Source organism: Brachyhypopomus gauderio, chromosome 11 (assembly GCF_052324685.1).
Source record: "Brachyhypopomus gauderio isolate BG-103 chromosome 11, BGAUD_0.2, whole genome shotgun sequence".
NCBI classification, from domain to species: domain Eukaryota; kingdom Metazoa; phylum Chordata; class Actinopteri; order Gymnotiformes; family Hypopomidae; genus Brachyhypopomus; species Brachyhypopomus gauderio.
In genome coordinates this window covers 10,854,210-10,878,646 of record NC_135221.1, presented here as the reverse complement: position 1 = coordinate 10,878,646, position 24,437 = coordinate 10,854,210, and the positions used below count along the sequence as shown (strand labels likewise).

General features: G+C 39.2%; 1 protein-coding gene across 1 annotated transcript in view; it reads left to right on the top strand.

Annotated features, from left to right (window-relative positions):
* Positions 1-21,512, top strand: part of glra4a (glycine receptor, alpha 4a) — a 47,838-nt gene extending 26,326 nt beyond the window's left edge. Inside the window, exons 2-9 of the mRNA XM_077021908.1 lie at positions 619-752; positions 3,030-3,097; positions 3,326-3,549; positions 5,449-5,531; positions 13,899-14,036; positions 14,134-14,348; positions 15,156-15,305; positions 20,065-21,512. Of these exons, the coding sequence (XP_076878023.1) occupies positions 619-752; positions 3,030-3,097; positions 3,326-3,549; positions 5,449-5,531; positions 13,899-14,036; positions 14,134-14,348; positions 15,156-15,305; positions 20,065-20,358 (1,306 nt within the window). The 3' untranslated portion in view covers positions 20,359-21,512. The remainder of the gene's footprint in view (positions 1-618; positions 753-3,029; positions 3,098-3,325; positions 3,550-5,448; positions 5,532-13,898; positions 14,037-14,133; positions 14,349-15,155; positions 15,306-20,064) is intronic.
* Positions 21,513-24,437: the final 2,925 nt, after the last annotated feature.

Genomic DNA, 24,437 nt, shown 5'->3' with positions numbered 1-24,437 from the left:
ACCATCACCCTGTGTAGAGGATTTAAGACACACACATTTCCCTTTGAAGCATTAAAAGCCATTTCTTTCATATTAAACTTGACAGGAATATCCAAAATGACATAACACTGTTTCTGATATTCTTCATGTGTTTTACTATGTCTTATGCTTATCTTGCGTATTTCTTATGTTTGTGCACAATAAAGTAATAGGTCAAAAATTTCGCCACAGAAATGTATTTTCAGTTCATGTTCATCCCCTACATGCAGAAGTCTTACAATAGATAATAGCTCTGAATAGATAAATAATGCTAAAATATTTTTATTGGGTATTTTTAATTTGTTTGTTAAATTAAATTATGTAAGGTGACCTTGAGTGCCAAGAAAGGCACCATTAAATAAAATGTATTATTATTATTATTATTATTATTATTATTATATGAATACTGATAACAGCTTAATTGATAGCTTTTCATTGAATTTTAACAGAACATTCATATTTTAACAGTTAAAACGTCTATAAAAATAACAGGTCAAATTAAATGCTTTCTCCTCCTCTCACCTTCACTCTCTCTCTCTCTCCCCCTCTTTTTCTCTCACCCACTTTCTCTCTCTCCTTCTCTCTTTGTCTCATTTGCAGACCGGGCTCCTGTAATGATGAAATGAAATTCACAGGCAGACCAGCAGCTAAGCCAATGTCCCCATCTGACTTCCTGGACAAGCTGATGGGAAGAACATCAGGCTATGATGCTCGCATTAGACCCAACTTTAAAGGTGAAACATTCATAGACATCCAGGGTTTACCCAACTTTAAAGGTGAAACATTCATAGACATCCAGGGTTGACCCAACTTTAAAGGTGAAACATTCATAGACATCCAGGGTTGACCCAACTTTAAAGGTGAAACATTCATAGACATCCAGGGTTGCACTGCTAACCTCTATTTGCCACTAAAATAATTTGATGCCATGCGTAGTTTCTGTGAGCCATCCTCCAGATCTTTAAAAGCAGTCAGCTTCTGACCACAGGACTGCTGTTGGATAATATTCCCAGTAGCAGGCTCCTCTCAACACAGGAATGAGGCTGTCATATACCACTGACCCCACCATGCCACTATCATGCCAGTGCGACTACTGTGTTAAGAAATCTCCGCCTACCAATTAACATCCAGTCAGCAATGTCCCTGTGGTCAGAAACGGATCAGTGGTGAATAGACAAGAAGGTGGGTGACAATAGCCATGACAGAAAAGGGGTCACAGTATGTGACTGTATACCCATAAACCCACACAACAGGACATGGGTTACAGTCTTTTACTCTATACCCATAAAACCACACAACAGGAGATGGGTTACAGTCTGTGACTGTATACCCATAAACCCACACAACAGGACATGGGTTACAGTCTTTGACTCTATACCCATAAAACCACACAACAGGAGATGAGTTACAGTCTGTGACTCTATATAAATAAACCCACACAACAGGACATGGGTTACAGTCTGTGCCTCTATACCCATAAACTCACAGCATATCCATATCCAACATTCTGTTGTTGATTGAGATAATGAAATTTACTGGTGTGAATCAATAACAAACTAGACTAAATGATAGCAGTTAATTAGCTAAAATAAGTTTATAATAGGTCAAGAACGTTGCATGAGGATTTCAAGAAATGTGTATATAAATACAGTAGCAAGATAAGTTTGGAATAATTGAACTGAAGAAAACAGGAGAATGAAAAAATTGCGAAGAGTGTGACACTCATTGAATGATGTTTTATCCCAAACACCTCCTTCTGTTCTTTGTCAGGACAAAGGTGGCATATTTTAAGTTGTCTGAGTTTCAGTGTGTTTTTTTATATTCAAATATGAAATGCTTAAACCTTTAGTTGGTAATATAGGCTGCAGTGGTCTGAAAAGTGAGAGGGAAAATAGCTCACAGACGTCTACAGATGTGTCACATTGAGAAAGAACTAGCAGTAGTGAGATCCTTGTTGCAGATTTCAGTAGAAGTGTGGACAGCTCTGGGTTCCATTGAACTTTGGCATTTTTCCCTTCATTTTCAGTTTTTTACTGGTTCAGCATCGTTTTCCACAGAGGAAAATAAAGAACAAAATATCTTCCTGAAACCCAATTGTATTAAAAGATTATCAGAAGTGAATGAAGCTCCCTATAGCCTCACGTGCCATCATTTATTTATTTACTTTGTCTATATGATGACGATCATCATTATTATGTATGGTTATTATTATTGTTTGGATGTTATTGTTATTATATTAGTTGTTATTATTGATATTATTATTATTATTATTGTTTCAGTAACTGGAACATGGCAGTTCTCTAAATACAAATTTAGTTGGTTTCTTTTTTTCCATTTATATTTTACCATATTTATTTTTATTTTTATTCCCTCTCTGAAAGCTTATATTTGTTCCATAACTATTGCCAGTATTTTTCTGTTTCTTAAACATGGAACATAAAATCCAAGTCATTTCTTTAGGGCTATTGTGTATGTTTATTAAGTTGCCATGTTATATATATATGAGCTACTTTGCCATCTACTTTTACAGTAGACATTGTCTGAATTAAGCTCTTAAGCGTTTTAAACTTGTTTAGGTGGACAAGCTAAACGAGAGTGACTGAGGGAAGGAGAGCCTCCCTTAGATGGTAAGAGGAAGAAACCATGAGAGGAGCAAAAGGAGAACCTTTAGGTCTGAAGAGTTTGGAGTTACTGCACAACTGGACACCACATGGGCTAGTTAGGGGACAGTGAGAATTAGGAGTTGGGAGGTGTGTGAGGAATATGAGACCATTGTGTATGTTTGTGTGTGTGTGTGTGTGTGTGTGTGTGTGTGTGTGTGTAGCCAGGCTCATCTGGTCACATTTCTGATTCCTTCAAAAACTTCACTTGAGTTATTGATTTTTCAAATGTGTTCCATATTCTCCCATATTTCATAGAGGTTTAATCCTAACCATAAATGGTTGGTCAAACACATTTTAAGTGGGCTTATTCTTAATGTTTACACAATTATCTTTTCTCTCTTTCAACAGGCCCTCCAGTTAATGTCACCTGTAATATTTTCATCAACAGTTTTGGATCCATTACAGAAACGACAATGGTATATTTTAAAAACATGATTTGAGTCATTAATATTTGAGTCATTAATATATTAAAATTTTAATATCCATGTGAGAAATCACACAGTCTGTCATTCAAACAGTCTTTATTCAAACAAATCTGCATTTCTTTAAAAAAACAAATGCATTTTAGTAGCTTTTTAATATACATTTTTTTTGTATATCATGTTTTTTTTCTAAAATTCTGTGTATTCTGTGATTCTCTGCAGGACTACAGATTAAATGTGTTTCTACGGCAACAGTGGAATGACCCTCGTCTGGCCTACAGCGAGTATCCAGATGCATCTCTTGACCTGGACCCATCTATGCTGGACTCTATATGGAAACCTGACCTCTTCTTTGCCAATGAGAAGGGTGCAAACTTCCATGAAGTTACTACAGACAACAAACTTCTCCGGATCTTCCAGAATGGAAACGTACTATATAGCATCAGGTACATTTTTTTATTTTATTTTGTTTATATTATTTTTTGGTGAATAAAAGGGCACCAACATGAACAAAAGACAACACAACATTAATGATGGACCACAGTCATGTGAACAGGGCAGGTTCACATAACAGGAAACACAATGACATCATAACACCCTATTGGTGTTACCCAAAGGTGTTAACACACACCACAAGTGTGGGAGGCATGTTGAAGCAAAAAGAAGAATTATATACATCTCTTAACATTACTGAGTGACTGGGATGTTAAAGAATAATTTAAAAAAAAACTATCTTGACCTCTCTGAATAATTCAAGATTTTTTATTGTCTTGGTTTTAAGGTTTGAAAGATGAATCATTTTTGACTACCACAATATAGTTGTGCTCTAAATAAGCTATAAATAGTAATTATAATAATAATCATTAATAAATGATACTCTGAGATTAAAAGGCACAATGTAGTAACAATCCACTTTAAATGGCTGTCTGGTCAAATTGAACTACTAACTGATGAACACGTATTTTTTTCTCAAAATGTCAGTACTGAGTAGAGGCAGGTTTGGAGCTCATAAGACATTTCACAGGTGTTTATGGACCATGAAAATTAGACTTCATGTATCGAAGGAAACTGGAAAGGTGACATACCAGAGCATTTGGAGTGTTATCATTCAGTAGTAGTACATCATAATCAACACAAAATTTAGCAGCATTTCATTGATGAAGTAGGGGGAATAATGTCCAACCATAGGGACCTTGTACTGAAACTCCCAGATATGGACTATTTATGCTGCATCATATAAGAGTGGTATTACTGGGTTCTTTTTTCATCAATACCTTCTAGGTGGAACACAATGTTATGTATATAACCATCAGAATCAATAGTGATGACTGGTTGTTTACAACTGAAATGCAAGGCCAGAGAGATTAAAGATGTACAAACTAAGGGAAAGCGACTTGCCTAGTTCTTAATCTCCTTTACATTGGTGTTTAACATTTGGTATGGCAGATATGTATGGTTGTGTTAAATCAGTGTAGTAGTGAAAGCCAATACCATGCTTGTGACTAATGGTACCTACTGGCAACATATACAAGCAAATAGCAGTAAGGCCTGTCCAGTGGATATCTGTGATTTATTATGTTGAATGCCCCATGGTAAGATAACCAGCACAAACAAAGGAATGAAACTCTGGTCAAAGGTCAGTAATAAATTGATTACTAAGGCTGTGTGTAATCTGGGACTAATTATCTGAGTATTAAACTGAGAATTCATTCTTGAATGTTAACCAGAGGTCTCTTTTGGAGTATACCCAAGTATGGACTGAGGGAAAAAATGTAGTATCCTAGTCTGCAAAAAAAAATTTTTGTATATGTAAAAAATTGATCATTTGAAATTGTAACTCCAATTTTATGTAATTAATCCTTTCAGGTGTATCAGTGTAAAAAGCATATTGCTGACAATTTGACAAAGAACACTATAATGGTACAGTAACTGAAACAGAATATTTAATAATAGTATGGTTATACTAATCACAACAGCAAGGTGTAACTCTTGGACCCCAGATGGTTAAAGCACAATCACAAATGATTTACTATTTTATGGCTTACGGCTTATTTTCTTATAAAAAAAAAAGATTACAGCAGGTTATTACACAGCTTCTACCCAAACTGCCTACTATTTGTGGCATTTCTTCTCAAAGTAAAGAAATTCTGCTAGACAACTTGCTATTACTGACAGCAACACAATTCTATGAATTAGCACAAATCCATCAAATGTGATTTTGCTATAAAAGTCCTCTTGTTATCTTTTGTGTTTCAGACTCTCTGATTAATCTTTTCCAAACCTCCTATATTTCACTTATTTCTTGGAAAATTCCTTTCTCTCTTCTCTCTTTTGCACTGTCCCAGGCTAACACTCATTTTATCCTGCCCAATGGACTTGAAGAATTTTCCAATGGACATTCAGACCTGTACTATGCAGTTGGAAAGTTGTGAGTCTTTTCTTCTTCTTGTATTCTTCCACCTGCCCTACTTCTCAGCTTTCTTTTCACACTGAGCTATATTCACTTTAAAAATCTATATTATCCTATAAAACAGAAGCAAATGTCCATTAGCATAAAGATTTATCCATAAAAGCAGGATTTGGGCAGTGCATACTCCTCATTACAGCATGTCAGTGATTGAGAGAGTTGTCCACCACCTAAAATCTACTCTGAAGTGGCCCTATGGCACCAGATGGGACATGATACACCTGTAAATGTTTTTTTAAAACATGACGGTTTTAAGAACTTGACTTTTATTTTGAAATTTAAATATATAGTACACAAGCCTATTTCAGAATAATTTGGCTTATTTAACAATTTATGAATTAGTTGAAATTACAAATGGTGTGCAACAAGTGTTCGTATTCTTAACTCCCAAAATGACAGCTAACATAGCAGCTGTTCTTTACATATTTTTGTCTTTAGATTAATTTAGCACGCTGATGATCTCTCAACATCAGTATTATTTATTTTATAATTTGCATGAACATCTTCACTATTCACTTCACTATTGCAATATCAATTAAATGAATATTAATTAGAACTATTATATGACCTTTTTTGTGTTTGAACAATGCAGTGGTTCTGCCTAATTAATTACACAGAAAGCCATTATCAAAACATGCACAAAGGGATGTGCTGATCTTCTTTGAGAATGGTGCCATGTTCCATAGTGAAAGTTCAGCGCAGATAGTGCAAGCACTCACATACGTGACTCACACAGGCACAAATTTTAGTCAAAGATGAGCGCGAGACATTGTGCGAATGCACATTAAATAGGTGTAGAACACATACCCAAGTGATCACGAGACAAGGCACAGGTGAGACTAACAAACACGCTCACAAACAACCCACACACACAGAACTACCAACATGGACATAACTAGACGCAGACAATGTAACAACACGCCCACAAGGAGGGGTCTGGAGCTCTAACCATGACAGAACCCCTCACCAGGGGCTTGCTACTCCCGGAGCGTCCCGCGCAGCTGGAAAGCCCCGAACCTACACCGACGTGCAGGTCCGGAGCCGCCGGAACCACGAAACCCCGAGAGCCATCTTCCCTATGGTGGGAACTGCTGCGAACGGCTCTAAAACACCTTCCCTGGGAAGACAGAGGAAAATACATTTTTAACACGGACACAGTTACAAACACACACACAGGCACATTCACAACAAAAGGCACAAGAGGGAAATGGGGGTTTGGGAAAAACATTAGGATAGACACAGGCACAGGCACAGGCAGCCATGAGATTGCTCTCCCCACTTGCAAGCACGCAGCCCACTGGGCGAACGTACACCTTCCTGCTTCACTCGGGGAGCTTCTGCCTCTCCTCTGGGCGCCACCGGAGGGCTTGCCTTTCGCCGCGTGCTGGCTGCTGTACAAGGCGCCTCTACTGGCGCCCCGAACCCCCACTTCGGTCCGCTGGCTACGCCAGTGCCCTCTCGCACTCCTCGGAGTAGCGTCGTCTCGCCCATTGATGTCTCCATATCCTCCTCCTCAGAGGCCTCCCGATCTAGAGACATGGGTTCCTTGGAGGTAAGATAGCGGGAGCAGCTCATACTGCTCCCCTCCGAGGGAGCACGAGGAACGCCCTCTCTGTCCCGGCACCCCTTCTCTGACCTGACAGTTTCCTCCGAGCACACAGAGGTGGAAGGGCTAGCTTCCTCCTCACTCTCGCTGTTCTGCTTGGAGGGCGGCGAACAAACGTACGGAGGTGGGCTGACGTCTTCACCTTCCTCACCGCAGTACTCGGTAGGTGCCGAGTAAACGGACGGAGGGGGGCTGATCTCTTCATCCTCCTCACCATAATACTCGGTGGGGGCCGAGTAAACAGACGGAGGGGGGCTGATCTCCTCATCCTCCTCACCATAATACTCAGTGGGGGCTGTGAGTAAACGGATTGAAGGGGGCAGACATCCTCTTCGCCCTCCCCGTGGTACTCCGTTGGCGCAGAGCACACAGAAGGCGGAGGGCTGACCTCCTCTGTGTCATTGTGGGAGCTGCTGACACGGAAGGAGAGCAGCTGGCTTTGCCCTCACTCTCCTCCTCTGAGTACTCGGAGGAAGGGGGGCTCTCTTCCTCTCCAGACTCCTCGCTCCCAAATTCGAACTCGGGGGGGGGGGGGGGGGGGGGGGGGGTCAGGACAAAGGCACCTGTACCCACCACTATGAGCTCCTTCGTGTCCTCCTCCAGGTCTGCCAGGGGGAAGGAGTCCCTCATCAGCGCGCGGTACCCCTCTCGAAGAAGACCTCTTCTCTCCTCTCCTCGTCCACTCGAACATGCACAGGGGAGGAGGCATGCCGACGCTTGCCCTTCCTTTTACCCTTCTTGTTACGGGGGATGTACCCTCCGTCTGTGATGATCGGAGGAAGCTGATGCGATGAGGCACTTTGTGGTGAAACATATACTTTTATTAAGCACTTAGTGAAAGTTTAGCGCAGATAGCGCAAGCATTCACATACGTGACTCACACAGGCAGGAACTTTAGTCAAAGACGAGCACGAGACATTGCGCGAATGCACATTAAATAGGTGTAGAACACATACCCAAGTGATCACGAGACAAGGCACAGGTGAGACTAACAAACACGCTCACAAACAACCCACACCCACAGAACTACCAACATGGACATAACTAGACGCAGACAACATAACGACAGGCCCACAAGGAGGGGTCCGGATCTGTAACCGTGACAGTGACCACTTATTTTAATTGCATTCCAATCAGTTAATTTAAAGATCTTTATTATAACACTTGTAATAAGAACATGATTAGGCAGTATAAAATATGACTTACAATAAATTTGTCATAAGAAATATCAGATACAAGGTTATGACTTTAAAACTCTAGAAAAAATGCTCTTTCTTATCACTTTCATAAAAGAAAGTGCAAAGGAAAGAAATTCACAATCCAGTGCCCTGGGTGATTGCATCTAAACTCTTAAAATGATTTTCCAAGATATCAATAATGAAATTTTTATTTTGTGTCCCTTTTATATTATATGACCTACCATAGCTTCCATAATATGTGATAGTTCTTCATCTATAAATCAAAATAGCTCCCCACACTAACACACACACACACACACACACACACACACACACACACACACACACACACACACACACACACACACACACACAAGCACACCCCTCCTAAAAAATGCCCAAACACCCAGCTTGTATTTACAGCCAGCCATGTGTTTGTCTAATTTGATCAAGACTTCAGTTTCAGGAGTGGGAGTGGCGAGTTAAGGTGTTGCTAAATGATCCTCAGAATATGGAGGGTGTATTGTGTGTAGTTATAACGTCTGATTGCCTTTTAACTGAGCGTGTATTCTTCTTCAAACGGTACTCAGGGCAAGTTCAGAGGGCATGACCAATATTAGTCCACTTTAAAAAATTTTAAAACTGAAACTTTAAATATATTTTATCAGAATTAAAATGAGTTAATATTATGAAATGGAATAAATGATGTGCTGTCAATTTGGTACCAACCTTTTGGCTGATATCCAGAGAAGATGAGAACTATTATAAAAATTAACATGTAGATTAGAATTATGCTCAGAAAACCACTAATTTTAGCAAATGTCTATCCCAAGATGAATACATCGACTTTCGTGGTCTGAGATGATCTAAGATACATCAGAACTGATTCTAATGTATTGACCAGGAGTAAATTCTGTCAGTGTTGTTGATGTATTTGTTTTCTTAACCTCATAGCCAGAGCTAATCTTCCCAAATGGGTACCATCCTTGAGGGGCCAAGTTTTACGATCGACTCTGCCTGTCATGTGTGAATGAAGGCAGAGAAAACAACTCTGGATGGATGCATTCTCTTATCTTTCATGTGCTGTAATAGCAAGAGGGATATTTCCTCAAGGGAGGTCAACAGACATATACTGTGATTCACACCAAGCCAGCATGTGTCCAATCCATATTTCTTACTTCCAAAAGATCATTATAAACATTTTAGCAATATATTGTTTATACAATATTCCAAACAATGTGCACAAACCCAAAAATGTTGGTCTTTCATTATATCCACTGTGGTACACTTAGGCTATTATACACATATTTGTAGTACAGCATCTCATTCAAGCAGCACGGCTCAACCCCCCTCTTACTCACTACCGACCACGTGCAATACGAAGGTGTGAAGATGTTGAACATCCCTAAAAGTAACATTTTTGTTCATTTGTTGCCATGGCAGCAGAGGCCTACAGGGCAACTGGTAGGAGAATGATGTTGGGAATTAATCCTCATTCTGCCAATGGAATTTAACAGTCAGGAATAAGAGGTACCAGCTTTGGGTGCAATGTAACTGGGATTTGGTCGTCATATATTAAACAGTAGCACTTGTTAAATCTTCTGCATAGGGTACCTTTCCCTGCATTATGCTAAGTGAGTGTCTTGCTTTATCTCTTCTATTAAAACACGCTGACTGGTTGCTTTCACCTAAGTTTCAAAACTTTATAATTGGGGTGGGAATAGGTCTGATAAGTGTTGATGACAGTGTGGGTTGATTGAATTAGTTATGTATCAGACCTGGAGAGTAATTTATATGATGTTTATCAGAAGTTTGAATATTGGAATATTGAAGTTGGAATATGCATATACAAGTGTGCTTACATTTGCCCTAATACTGCTTTCCCCCCCAATGTACCATTTTGCTTTCTAAACAAACACTTCATGATTGCTGTTTTTCATGTGCCCGAGTACCAAGGAGGATGTTGGTGAAGGCTCATGGGGAATGAATTTGACATTAGACAAGTGTAACTGCCCTCTGTTCAACTTTTGTATTGATGTCTACACCTTCTTAGAGTCATCCAATCCTTATTGTGTGGTGACTATCTTAACCCTTTGATGCGCAACATGGGTCAAAAGTGACCCGGCTGAGTTTTTATTTTCTATATCTTTGCAATAAATTAATTTAATCATTCAGCCTTCAAGGTATTCCTCAATTAACTTGTTTTTGATCATCATATATCCTTAATTTATTTTTTCATTTCTTACTTTTTGAATAAAAACCCTTTTTGTATCACTACCCCTCTAATGCACAACATGGGTCTAAAATGACCCGCATTCATTTTCTATGTTACTTCATGTTTGGCTGAGTGTTTCTATGGTACATCTTTTAAATTAATAAATCATTAATCATTTTCTATCCCAAGTTTGCAGTAAATATCTTGTTTTTGTTTATTACAAATCTTGATTCTTATTTTCCTTTTTTACTTTCAGAAAAAACACATCTTTTGTATTTATACATCAAGTTTACACACATGGGTCACAAACGACCCACATGCATTTACCATTTCATAACTCACCACAGCTCCCATCACACAAGTATTGTTTTTTCAATTATTCTAACATTACTTTAGAAAATATTTTGATGATCTTTGGGAAAGACAATTGTACATACTGTAATATTTTATTAGGTTTAGGTTACCTTGAGAGTGAGTACATTACTTGTAAGAAGGTCACAAGTAATTATTATTTACTAGCTAACTGCTGAACCTTGAAGAGGCCTGTGGTTCTCTAGTACAACATGGTGGGTGTTTCCATCCTCAATGTCTACACCAACTTCACCTGCACAACACCCTGGTGATATGGGTGGTGTGAATTCACCTGCACAACACCCTGGTGATATGGGTGGTGTGAATTCACCTGCACAACACCCTGGTGATATGGGTGGTGTGAATTCACCTGCACAACACCCTGGTGATATGGGTGGTGTGAATTCACCTGCACAACACCCTGGTGATATGGGTGGTGTGAACGCTGCATGGCCGCTATTCATCAAGGAACTGAGCAAAAATCTTGTCATGACACATATAAAGAGGTACATGGAGGGCTCACCCAAACTCCAACAGCATGTGCTTGAGGCAGTGGGAAGATGTGGGTTACAAAAACAAACCACAGCCACCACCCATCCTCAGAAAGACATCCCCAAAGAGGGCCAACGACAGAGGAAGAGGTGCGCTCGCTGCCCTCTTCCCAAAGACAGAAAGAGGAAAAGGTGCAGAGACAGAAAGGCCAGCCAGTCCAGGGGGCAGGTGAACCAGATGCCTGAACCACCTCAACTGACTCCTCTCTACAAGATGGAGCAGCGAGACTACTCCGAGTCTCTCCCAGATGACCGTACTCCTCACCTTATCTCTAAGGGAGACCCGAACACCCAGCAGAGGAAACTCATTTCAGCCGCTTGTATTCGCAGTCTCATTCTTTGTCTCATTGTATTCATGATCTCATACTAGCCAAAGCTTACAGTATGACCATAGGTGAGACTTGGAATGTAGACCAGTAAAAACCCTTCACTACAACGGTCCGTTACAGCATTCACTACACTGCAGAGGCTGCACCGATCTGCCTGTCACCCACCTGTTTTCTGCTCACTGTCCTCACCCGAGCGTCTTTTCAACTGTCCCTCGTCCCCTTGTTTGTTTTTGTATTCAAGTCCAGTTTTCTGTTCAGCATTTGTTGCATCATTAGTCTTCCACACTAAGTGTTGCGGTATTTATCTTATAGTCATCATAGTCAGAGTCATAATCTTAAGGTCTTGTTGTGCTGTCCTGCTTTCCCTATTTGTCTTGTTCCTCCATTTTCTGTTTTTGGATCTTGCCTATACCCTTTATTGGTTATTTTGAAGATGCTTCATTTAAATTTCCTCTTCCTTTGATGTCTGCATTTGGGTGGTCACTTTGAAAACCTGACATTGTGTGTGTGTGATAAAATGAAAAATATGTGGCAAAAACCAAATAAATGTTTGACCCCACTCACTACTAAAGTAACAGCTTAAAACTAGTTATTATTGGATTATGTTACTTTATTTTATATCACATTTGGATGAAGGGGTCATTTTGACCCATGTGTGTAAATTCAATGTACTATTATAGAAACTATTTTTGTTCAATAAGTATTAAAGTACAAATGAAAATAATGATCAGCAGTGATCAAAAACAAGATATTTAATGAATATTTGGAATATTCAATCATAAAAAGAATAGATTCAAAAGACAGGAACACAGGAAAACCCTACCAGCATTATATGACACTGGATATGAATGCGGGTCATTTTTGACCCATGTTGTGCATTAGAGGGGGTATGCATATGTTGCGCATCAAAGGGTTAACAGGTTCGATGGACTCCAGACTTTATAAAAGTCTTGCTGATTCAACCTTATTATCTTAAGGTGGTGAATGATATCATGAAACATTTTACCTTGTTAAGGTAAAATGTCCTAAATATTTTGCTCATTTTCTCTTAAAAAAAAACACATTTTAATTATACTTATTAAACAGTTGGGACCTCAGTCAGTCTGGCAACTTTCAGTTTTATTATCTTATCTTATTTATGTCTTCAGACTGAAGCATCCTCTAAAGTATTATTGTAACATTACAATTTATTGTGAGCTTTTTAGCGGTTTTCTGGTATGAGCCTTATGTTGCTTTGGAATGATGGTGTATGAAATATCTCTGTCCTCTTGACCTTTTCTCTCTGACAAATGTGTGTGTAAATGTAAGCAATTCATTATGCCAGAATAGTATATTCCCAACACACTTCAATATGCAGGCACTCAGTGTCCAATCGAATTGGAGGCAATATGGAGGTGTCCAATTGAATTGGAGGCAATATGGAGATGTCCAATCGAATTTCTGTGGAAGCTGATGCTACCCCTCCCCCCTCCTTTACCATGTCACTATTCTTAAGTCACAATTCCTAACTATTCTTCATTGTATTGAAAATAAACAGGTGTATAAAGATTCTCTATTCAGTTGCTGTTTGTCTAAAACCCCACAAATACTTTGTTTTATTTTCTTTATTAAAATTCAATTTATTTTGAATAGTAAAAAAACTCATGGCAGTATTTTTTTTCTTCTGCAAGCATGTTTTATCGTTGCTGGAGGGGAGAAGGCAGGTATTGTGAATAATTAATGTCCTTTAAACCAGACCCCAAGAGGGTATGACAGACATCAGATGTGTCAAGCATTCTATACTGTTATTGTAAGCCCCATGCATTTTTAACAGAGTTATAATTGAACTGTGGAAGAGATCCATCAGAAATGGAGCACACAAAGAGATGGAGAGAATAATCACAGTACGGCTAAACGGCATAAGCATGTGTTTGAACGGGTATCTGAATATACATTAGACTTGCAAACTACTAGTCTGCCATTTTAAGACCCTTTAGCAGATGACTTCTAACATGACAAGTAAGCTATGCATGTTATACAAAAAAAGTAATCTCTCTCTCTCTCTCTCTCTCTCTCTCTGTCTCTCTCTCTCTCTCTCTTTCTCTCTTTGTGACTACAGTTGGCTACACCATGAATGATCTGATTTTTGAGTGGCTTTCTGATGGACCTGTTCAAGTGGCTGATGAACTGATGCTCCCACAGTTTGTACTGAAGGAAGAGAAGGATCTCGGCTACTGTACCAAACATTACAATACAGGTATACACTCCACTCCGATACTGCAGACACCACAGACCATTTGCTTATGCCCACCAATGATGCTGCAATCTAACTGACATGAAACTCTGTCCCACAGGTAAATTCACCTGTATAGAAGTAAAGTTTCACTTAGAGAGACAGATGGGCTATTATCTCATCCAAATGTACATTCCCAGTCTGCTGATCGTCATACTGTCCTGGGTTTCGTTCTGGATCAACATGGATGCTGCTCCAGCTAGAGTGGGTCTGGGCATCACTACTGTTCTTACGATGACTACCCAAAGCTCAGGATCTAGGGCCTCTCTGCCCAAGGTATCTCAACAAGTACTTAGTTCTACATACAATTCTACATACAGTACAAGATTATTGCTACTGTTTGTTCACCTGCTACTGTTATATGCGTTGAATCCTTATGTGTGTATAGATTCAAAATTCTAATGACAATTCTGGAGAAACAGGGCATTTTTGGACATCAATGTATGCAAACAAAGTGCTTTGTATTTCTTGATTTTTTGGAGGAACCAGCTTATATGACAAAAATATAGGTCCTTATATTACAAAAATTCAAGGTTCCAAGTTTCATTGCTGCTATTGCAACAACTGGAAATGCAAACAAATATTTCATCTTGGTTTTAATATTGTGTATTTATGGATTTTCTGAACATAACCACAGAGCATCATAAAAGAGTAGATTTTGATGACCTGTAATAGTAGCTGTTATTTTTGTTTGGATTAAACCCGTAGGAAGGACTTCACAAAGTTTATATGGCTGGTAATTCTGTTGCTAATTTAATGAATAAACCTGAGATTACCCTGTACAGTTTATTTAGAAAATGTTTTAATTGCTTGATACCAGCCATTATTGTAAATTTACAGTTTTACACATGCACACACACACACACACACACACACACACACACACACACACAAATATGTACATATACGTTCACATATGTGTGTGTGTGTGTGTGTGTGTGTGTGTGTGTGTGTGTGTGTGTGGGTGTGTGTGTGTGTGTGTGTGTGTGTGTGTGTGTGTGTGTGTGTGTGTGTGTGTGTGTGTGTGTGTGTGTGTGTTGGTATGCTGTGCAAATATTGACTGATGATCTTTTTGTGTCACAGGTGTCTTATGTGAAGGCCATTGATATCTGGATGGCTGTCTGCCTTCTGTTTGTTTTTGCTGCCTTGCTGGAGTATGCAGCAGTCAACTTTGTTTCAAGGCAACACAAGGAATTCATCAGACTGCGCAAGAGGCAGCGGAGACAGAGAATAGTCAGTATGCACGCCCACACAGCATACACACATACACGCCCACACAGCATACACACATACACACCCACACAGCATACACACATACACGCCCACACAGCATAAACACATACACGCCTACACAGCATACACACATACACGCCTACACAGGATACACACATACACGCCCACACAGCATACACACATACACGCCCACACAGCATACACACATACATGCCCACACAGCATACACACATACACGCCCACACAGCATACACACATACACGCCTACACAGGATACACACATACACGCCCACACAGCATACACACCTACATACATACATGCCCACACAGCATACACACATACATGCCCACACAGCATACACACATACACGCCCACACAGCATACACACATACACGCCCACACAGCATACACACATACACGCCCACACAGCATACACACCTACACACATACACGCCTACACAGCATACACACATGCACGCCCACACAGCATACACACATACACGCCCACACAGCATACACACCTACACGCCCACACAGCATACACACATACATGCCCACACAGCATACACACATACACGCCCACACAGCATACACACATACACGCCCACACAGCATACACACATACACACCCACACAGCATACACACATACACGCCCACACAGCATACACACCTACACACATACACACATACACGCCTACACAGCATACACACATGCATGCCCACACAGCATACACACATACACGCCCACACAGCATACACACCTACACACATACACGCCCACACAGCATACACACATACACACATACACACCCACACAGCATACACACATACACGCCCACACAGCATACACACATACACGCCCACACAGCATACACACCTACACACATACACACATACACGCCCACACAGCATACACACATACACGCCCACACAGCATACACACATGCACGCCCACACAGCATACACACATACACGCCCACACAGCATACACACATACACGCCCACACAGCATACACACATACACGCCTACACAGGATACACACATACACGCCCACACAGCATACACGCCCACACAGCATACACACATACACGCCTACACAGCATACACACATACACGCCCACACAGCATACACACATACACGCCTACACAGCATACACACATGCACGCCCACATAGCATACACACATACACGCCCACACAGCATACACACATAAACAGGATACACACACACAGTTTATTTAGAAAATGTTTTAATTGCTTGATACCAGCCATTATTGTAAATTTACAGTTTTACACATGCACGCACATGTGTGAAGGCTGCAAAAGCAACTGTTTTTTTTTTCTTTTAGTTTTTTAGTCTTTTAGTTACCTGTGTAAATTCTAGAACATGTTGAGTTATGGTTTCTACATATGTTTCATCCTTATTCTCATTGAATTTATCATCTTTCCATCAGTTCACTTTTATGTTTTCACACAATTAATTTCAATCACTTCTTATCGACATTATAAATGTACCTTAGAAATATTAGAGGTCCACATAACCATAACATTTTGCTCAAAAAGCAATCTCCTGATTTCATGTACATGTACCCCCAGTTTAATATCTCTCTGAGCTGTGTGTTTTCCTCACTATGTTGCCACCTTAGTAGACCTTCCATTAAAAAACCTACAGAGGATTCTCTAGGCTATGGGTGTTATAGTCTATTATGAAGGGCCAGAATCCAACAACGTTTAGTGATTACTCTGCTCAGTCATACCTACTAAGTCTGGCTATGACATCAAATGATGGATGTGGTCCTAAGAAACGGTGTTCAATTTTCTGTGTAAATCAGTTGGTTATGGAATATTCTTTTTAGCTTTCCTTGACTATGAAGCTCCACATCTAGTAAGAACCATTGAGCTACAGCAAGGAAGAGCAGCAGGCTGTATGTTATGTGTTCAGTTAAGCAGAATTTTATTGTGGCCTGGATAATGTGTATTTTCCATGTGTATTTTCAGAGCAGTGAACTCAGTATAACAAGTTTAGTCTTGGTTTCCATACCAAAAACAATGTCAACAATGTGCCATTCTATACTGATTTTCACTGCCAGTGCTCTAAAAATCCACATGAACCGGTCTATATTTGGCAAACAGTAAAAACACTGCAACCACATTACCCCAACAGCTTACATCATAGGACTCGCTTGCTGTTGTAAATGTTTAAAGTTGCTTTTCACTCATTAGTGTAGGTTCAGTATCCTCAACCTGGCAAACCGCATGAGGTTTGATTCTGTGGAGGAGGGACAGACAACTCCCTCCAATATTGTGAATTTGGTCTGCAGTGCCCAATTTAAATGTTCATGGTACACATTGGTCATTTAAACCAAATAAAGTGGGGGACACAACATGCTTTATGTAATGATGGGGAGGCAGGCACGACGAGGCAAGTCCGTTGCACATACACACGTTTATTGTAACACTTAACGTCAGCGTAAATAGCGCACAGCAATAAACGCACACAACACTAAGCATTGGACACAAAACTAACGAGGGCTTACGAGCACGAGACATTGCGCGAACGCACATTAAATAGACAAACTACACAATCCCCAGTGATCACGAGACGAGCCACAGGTGAGACCGACGAACACGCACACACACAGCCACACCCACGGAACTACACACATGGTTCTAACCCGACACAGACAACATGAACACACGCCCAAAGGGAGGGGTCCAGAGTTGTTCCGTGACACTCTATAAACAATAAAAGTCATTCTGGGACTATAAAGAAATTTGATTCTTCATTTTATATGAGCTGCACTTTTATTTTAAAAAAGTAAAAAATAATAATTACTTTCACAATTATTTTTGGCTACTTTATGGTGGTAAAAAAGAATGCTTGCTCCATTAATAGGTAAATTATGTCATTCATGTATTTGTATCCTATACATATTCATTCAATGAAATATTTTCCCAGGAATATGTAGGGAGTTTCATATTTGTCAATGTTCTGGGGAAATAGGAAAGCTTGCTCTGATACATTTCTTGTGCAAGAGACACAGTTGGGCCATTGTGTGCACTGCCTTCCCTATCCACTCTGACATTCACCATGGTACCTGCAGGTGTAAATATGCCCCAAAATGCTTTGCATCGTCTTTATTCTCCAAAGAGAGAATCTCAGCATCAGCATACTGTGGTACGGTATGTTTACCTCCCTTCCCATCCCCTCCCACCCCTCTTCCCTACTCCCCTGTTCAACTCTCCGTTTTATTACTTTTCATTACTTTTTACTTTTTTTAGTTTTTTTTTTTTTAAGGCTCTTCTTCCCATTTGAACAAGAATGACTTGAGTCGCTCTACTTTTATTCCATGAACTAATTCACAACTCTCTCTTTCAGAACAAAAAATCTTTGTCCCTCTGACACCACCATGTTCATTTTCCAGCAGCAAATGTGCTGAATTTACAAAATAATCTCTCAAACCTTTTCTGTGTATGTCTTCTAGTACTATCCTCTTCACACTATGCATGGACCATCACATGGGCCTTTAAAATCATAACAGGAGAGATAACATAAGTTTACATAATTTACTGCCAATGCTAGAGAGTAACAATTCTTTTGCATTACAAAAGAGTAGCTACAGAAAAAAGGTGGGCGGGAAGGTATAAATGTAAATATGCAAAAACTTAAAGTTTTGCCATGCTGCAAAGTTTACTTCATGCCATGCTGTCCTAGTTTACTTCATTCCCTCCCTCTTCCAACTTTCCTTAGTATTATCTACTTTATAATGTAGAACAGACTGTGTTACATAATTTTAATACATGTCAAAGGAAATGTTAGACACTGTCATCTTATTTAAAAAAAAATTATTTTAATTTTTTAATTACATTATGCTAGTGATAGCATCACTGTAGGACAGCATTGTATTTTTATACAATAAGCAAAAAAAAACTTGGCCGGGACGTTGGGTATATATAAAACCTACAATGTCACAGTTGCATGTAAAATTTTCAAAACCATTTGAAATATGAGATTTGAGATATGCTCTATTTTACTATTTGGGTAGTAAAGAGATCAATGGCTTTTTGTCAAACTGCTCTAATGTGTCCAAATGTAATAATATAGTTTACTGAGTTAAAACCAGATACATATTTCAGATACAAGTTAACCGTGCACATTAGGACTAATATCCTAAAATAGCCCTGAAGTAGACATTCCACTTTAATTCAAAATAATAACGTGAAATAGACACATTCCTTTTTTTCTGTCAGACTGCATCCCAGAAGATGTCTTGCAATGTTAGCATTGACCGATATGTCTAGTATTATTTTCAAGGACTTGAATTGGGAAAAGCACACAGCAAAAAAAAAAAAAACTGTTAGCTATCAAATGGCAATATCCTATGAAGCTTTTTGTTGAGGATCAGACTTTTCAAATGAAAGTCTGTATTTTCAAACAAGAAAATATTTTGTGTAACTGTAAGATCCCTTAGAAATTATAAATTTTTGAGACATTCTGTATAATGTTCCCTTTGTTGAGTTTTATATATTTATTTATAATCTGTTACCAAAGCTATAGCTATGTCAAAGAAATAACATTAAATCACAATACAGAAGCTCTTTCACACCATCTGAAAATGAGCAGTGGGAGAATTATAATAAGCCTTTTATTGGTTCGTTATGGTTGTAAATACATTCATTTTCCTGACTTCATATAACATATATACTGGAAGACGCTCATTCAATGCCATTTGTTTCTTCTTTGCTTCCCTGTAAAGGAAGAGGAGATGGTCCGGGAGAGTCAAGGCTTTTATTTCCGTGGTTACGGACTGGGACACTGTCTACAGGCGAAGCACGGGACAGCTGTAGACGGGTCTACAATGTTTGTCTCCTCCCCTCAAATGCACGTGCTGTACGATGGCGAGTCAGTACGGAAGCGCTTTGTGGACCGGGCCAAACGCATTGACACTGTATCGAGGGCTGTGTTCCCACTCAGTTTTCTCATATTTAATATCTTTTACTGGATCACCTACAAGGTCCTACGACATGAAGACATTCATGCCAACTTGTAACCACAGTCTCAACCTATCCCAATTTACTGCTATAGTTTATTTGAACCAAATGGCCTGTAAAATGTATATTTAAAGTGATATACTTGCTGAAAAGATTGTGCCGATGATAAAACAATGTGCTCAGGTGGGAATTCAGATTACAAGAAGATGCCCACTTGGAAAGACCTCTGGGATCAATGAATGCACTACATAACTGGGACTGAGGGGCTCTCCTTTCTCATTTTAAGGGGTTCTTGAATGGTGGGCAAATAGTGGCATTAATTTGCGTGGTATGACAACAAGCACGTCTGACCTAGAGAAAACTTTATATATGTTCCTGAGACAAGCCTTAGAGTTGACCAGTCATGTACACCATGATGTGTAAAAATGAAGTAGCATTAAATAAATTACTTTTTTGTTACTTTATTCTGGCTAATCAATGCTATGCCAAATATTGCTTTAGTTAACATTGATAAAGAAGCCAGTATCTGACAAAGAAAAGTTAGCACAACAGTGCTGTGGTAAACTTGACTCAGACAAACCAAGGCAAAGAATTTGTTTATTTATGTCATTGCATCAGATGTCTTCAACTTCACCAAACATTGGTGTCCTCCTACTCTTGATTTAGAAATTGTACTTAAATCTTGTGCTTTTACCTGTTATTGATGTGTATGGTTTTAAAACAATAGTGCAATCTGTGCTGGTCATGCACTAGCTTGCTAGTGCGTAGCTTTGTTTCCACGTAACTATAGTGATGATGCAACAGAGGCAAGCCATTTTATCATCAGCTGTCTGAAAAGCCATGCTGGGTGGAACAGTCCTGCCCCTCATATGGGAAACGCAATGAGACTTACAGACTAAGGAGCAGTTTGTCGCCTTCTGTCAAAAAGCCATTTACTTTGAATGGAACAGATAGCTAATGCTGTTCATTAGCCTCATTACATTAGTTGCATTAAATACTTTTTTTCTGTGTGCAAACTATTGACTTGAATTTTATGTCATTTGATTGAAACCTCAAAAACAATGTTTTTTTTTTACAACTTAAAAATCTTGGGCTATAAACAGAATTTACTATTAAATGATCTTGGGGCTGACACTGAATATTGTTTTACTAATGAATACAAATATGTATTACCATGTAAATTGTACATAGTTGTTCAATGACAGACAGCACAAATGTGTATTTCCTTTGGCCTCATTTTAAATAAATATATTCTATCTAGAAATCTAAATGATGTGTTGAAGTTCTGTAGGCAGTTAGATTCATTGTCTTCATGGTATGAAGGTGTAACAGGAGGAATGTTGAGCTTAAGGAAGGATGCAACTCAGCAAATACTGAGGTCAAGAAAAGAGTTCAAGAGTTCACAGAGGACATTAAACATAAAAGCATTGTCCAAAGCCTTGAGCTTATCTTATGATACTAGCTAAAGGAGCACAGCACAAGCTAGTGCTGCACTATCAACTCCACCTGTTGCTTTTATTTTGGTTTGGTGTCTCAATACAGCTAAAAACATTCACATTCATGTAATAAGTAAGTACAGCATTCGTTTGAAATCCAAATGCAAATTCTCTCAAACCTTTTAAAGAATGAATAAACAAGTCAAATAGAAGGTCATAATTTCATTGTCACATTTTTATTTACACAACAAGCTGCTCTTCTGAGTAGTTGCCAGTAAGAGCATGTAGCCATATCTTTTCAATTTCCTGATCTGACAAAAAAAAATTTCCAAGGAAAGTGTGAACGGAAATCTCCTCTCAGTCTCCACCAGTCTTCTGTAATTTGCTATATATTGCCAGTTCTTTCTCTGCTCTGAAATGTAAGAAAATGTATCGACGTGATGGGCTTAAGGATAAACACGTTTCATTTAGCTGGCACAAGAGTGAAAACATGACCTCTTCAACCTGCACGTAGCTTTAGGTGTGATGACTGGAACTACTGTCTGAGCATATATATGGAATATATATATATATATATATATATATATATATATATATATATATATATATATATATATATATTAGTGGTGGGACTTTAACGCGTTAATTTCGATTAATTAATTACAGGAAAATTAACGCACTAAAAAAATTAACGCATTTTAACGCATTTAACGGACGAGACACTTTTGCACCGTGGAATGTTTCTCAGTGCACGAGTTCCAGACATACAGATTATATGGACGCACAATAAGATCATGATGGATATGACTGAAGAGGCTACGCTGGTGGATGGGAAATTTAAATATAAACTTCCAGATGGAAGTAGGCTACAAACAAAAATAGTGTTATTTACACTTTATGTAGGAAGGAGTTCGCTTATCACAGGAGCACTTCCACCCTTCGTTACCACCTCAACGCAAAACATGTTGCGGCTAAAGCTGGGCGTACACTGTGCGATATTTTAAATCGTGTACTCAGCTCCAGCTCAAACTACGACTAAATCGCAGGGAGAGTCGGCTCGTGGAGCTGCTTCAACAGTGCGATACTCTCACGAGGAGCGATTTGAATTTCAAACATGTTTGATATTCTTGCGACGCTGCGATTTCTGATCGGGAGTTGTGAATCGCTCCTCGTATACCTGTGTAAACTATACGATGCACGACACGCGATTGAGCCGAAACGAGTGAAAAATCGGCTGAAAATGGGCCAAAAATCGCACAGTGTACGCCCAGCTTAACGCGCAGGTCAGTAACGATAACTTAGCTGCTAAATGTATTCCTAGTACGATAGGGTGACCAAACGTCCGTAATTCACATCCTGTGAGGAAATGTCCTGGTTTTTAAATTACCTTCATTGGACCATTAAGACTGGATTAAACTTTCGCGAGTGGCCGTAGCGCGCGACTCCGCACGCGTTTATACATGACGCGTCACATTATTTGTGTTGTCCGCTCTCAGTGGTCGAAGATAAAGACTTACAAGAAGCGCTGCACATTGCGTCAACTGATGCAAGTTACGAACTACCGTCCAGGGGTGAGTTTCCCAAAACGTTCTTAGCGCCAAGTACTTCTTAACCTCGTACGTAAGAATGAGGTAACGAAGTACTTGGCGCTAAGAACGTTTTGGGAAACTCACCCCAGAAAGACAATGTCGAAGAAAATCCAGCAGCTGTATGATGAGGAATAGGAAGTAAAACAGGTTATTGTGAAGAGCGACACAAATGTGGCTCTGACTGGGGATCACTGGACCTCTGTTAGCAACAAGAATTATCTTGGTGTGACAGCTCATATAGATGATGAATCTATAGATGATGAAGATCCAGTCATTTGCTTTGAGCATGCAGAAGACCACTTCTAGGCACTATGGAGATGCCTGTGGCAGAAGCCTGGGAAATTAAAGAAATTGCTAAAATGCTATTAAAAAACATCTTCTGATTTACTTCAATTCTTCCAATATCCTGAGCAAAACTCCCAAAATTAAACAACATTTTTGATCAGAATTTCCAATGTTCTGAACTGTTTTCTGCACACTACACATATATTGGTCTGTGTAGTAGACTGGTGGAAAAATAAACAAGATGTTGAAGTTTATGATTATGTTCATTGATTCATTCATCATTCAAACTTAAATTAATATTTCTCATGTTAAATACTGAAATGCGATTAAAATGCGATTAATTTCGATTAATTAATTACAAAGCTTCCGATTAATTCGATTAATTTTTTTGATCGCGTCCCACCCCTAATATATATATATATATATATATATATATATATATATATATATATATATATATATATATATATATATACATGGAAAAGCAGGATAGAACAGAGTAACTAATCATGACAACACAAGGTCAAGCACTAGGTCGATCTCACCCCAGAGAAGAGCCAAGATGTGCAGACTGTGCAAAGGAGCCTCTGAGACAATATAGTGTACAATGCTGGCAGGACACATATAGTGTACAATGCCTGTTGGCAGGACACATATAGTGTACAATGCTGGCAGGACACATATAGTGTACAATGCTGGCAGGACCCAAGATACTGGCAGGGCAAGCACACACAGAGAGACACAACAAAGTGGCAGAGATCATATACAGGAAGTCCAAATGGGATGTACTACAGAGAACGGTGAAAACCACAATACTAAGATCCTGCG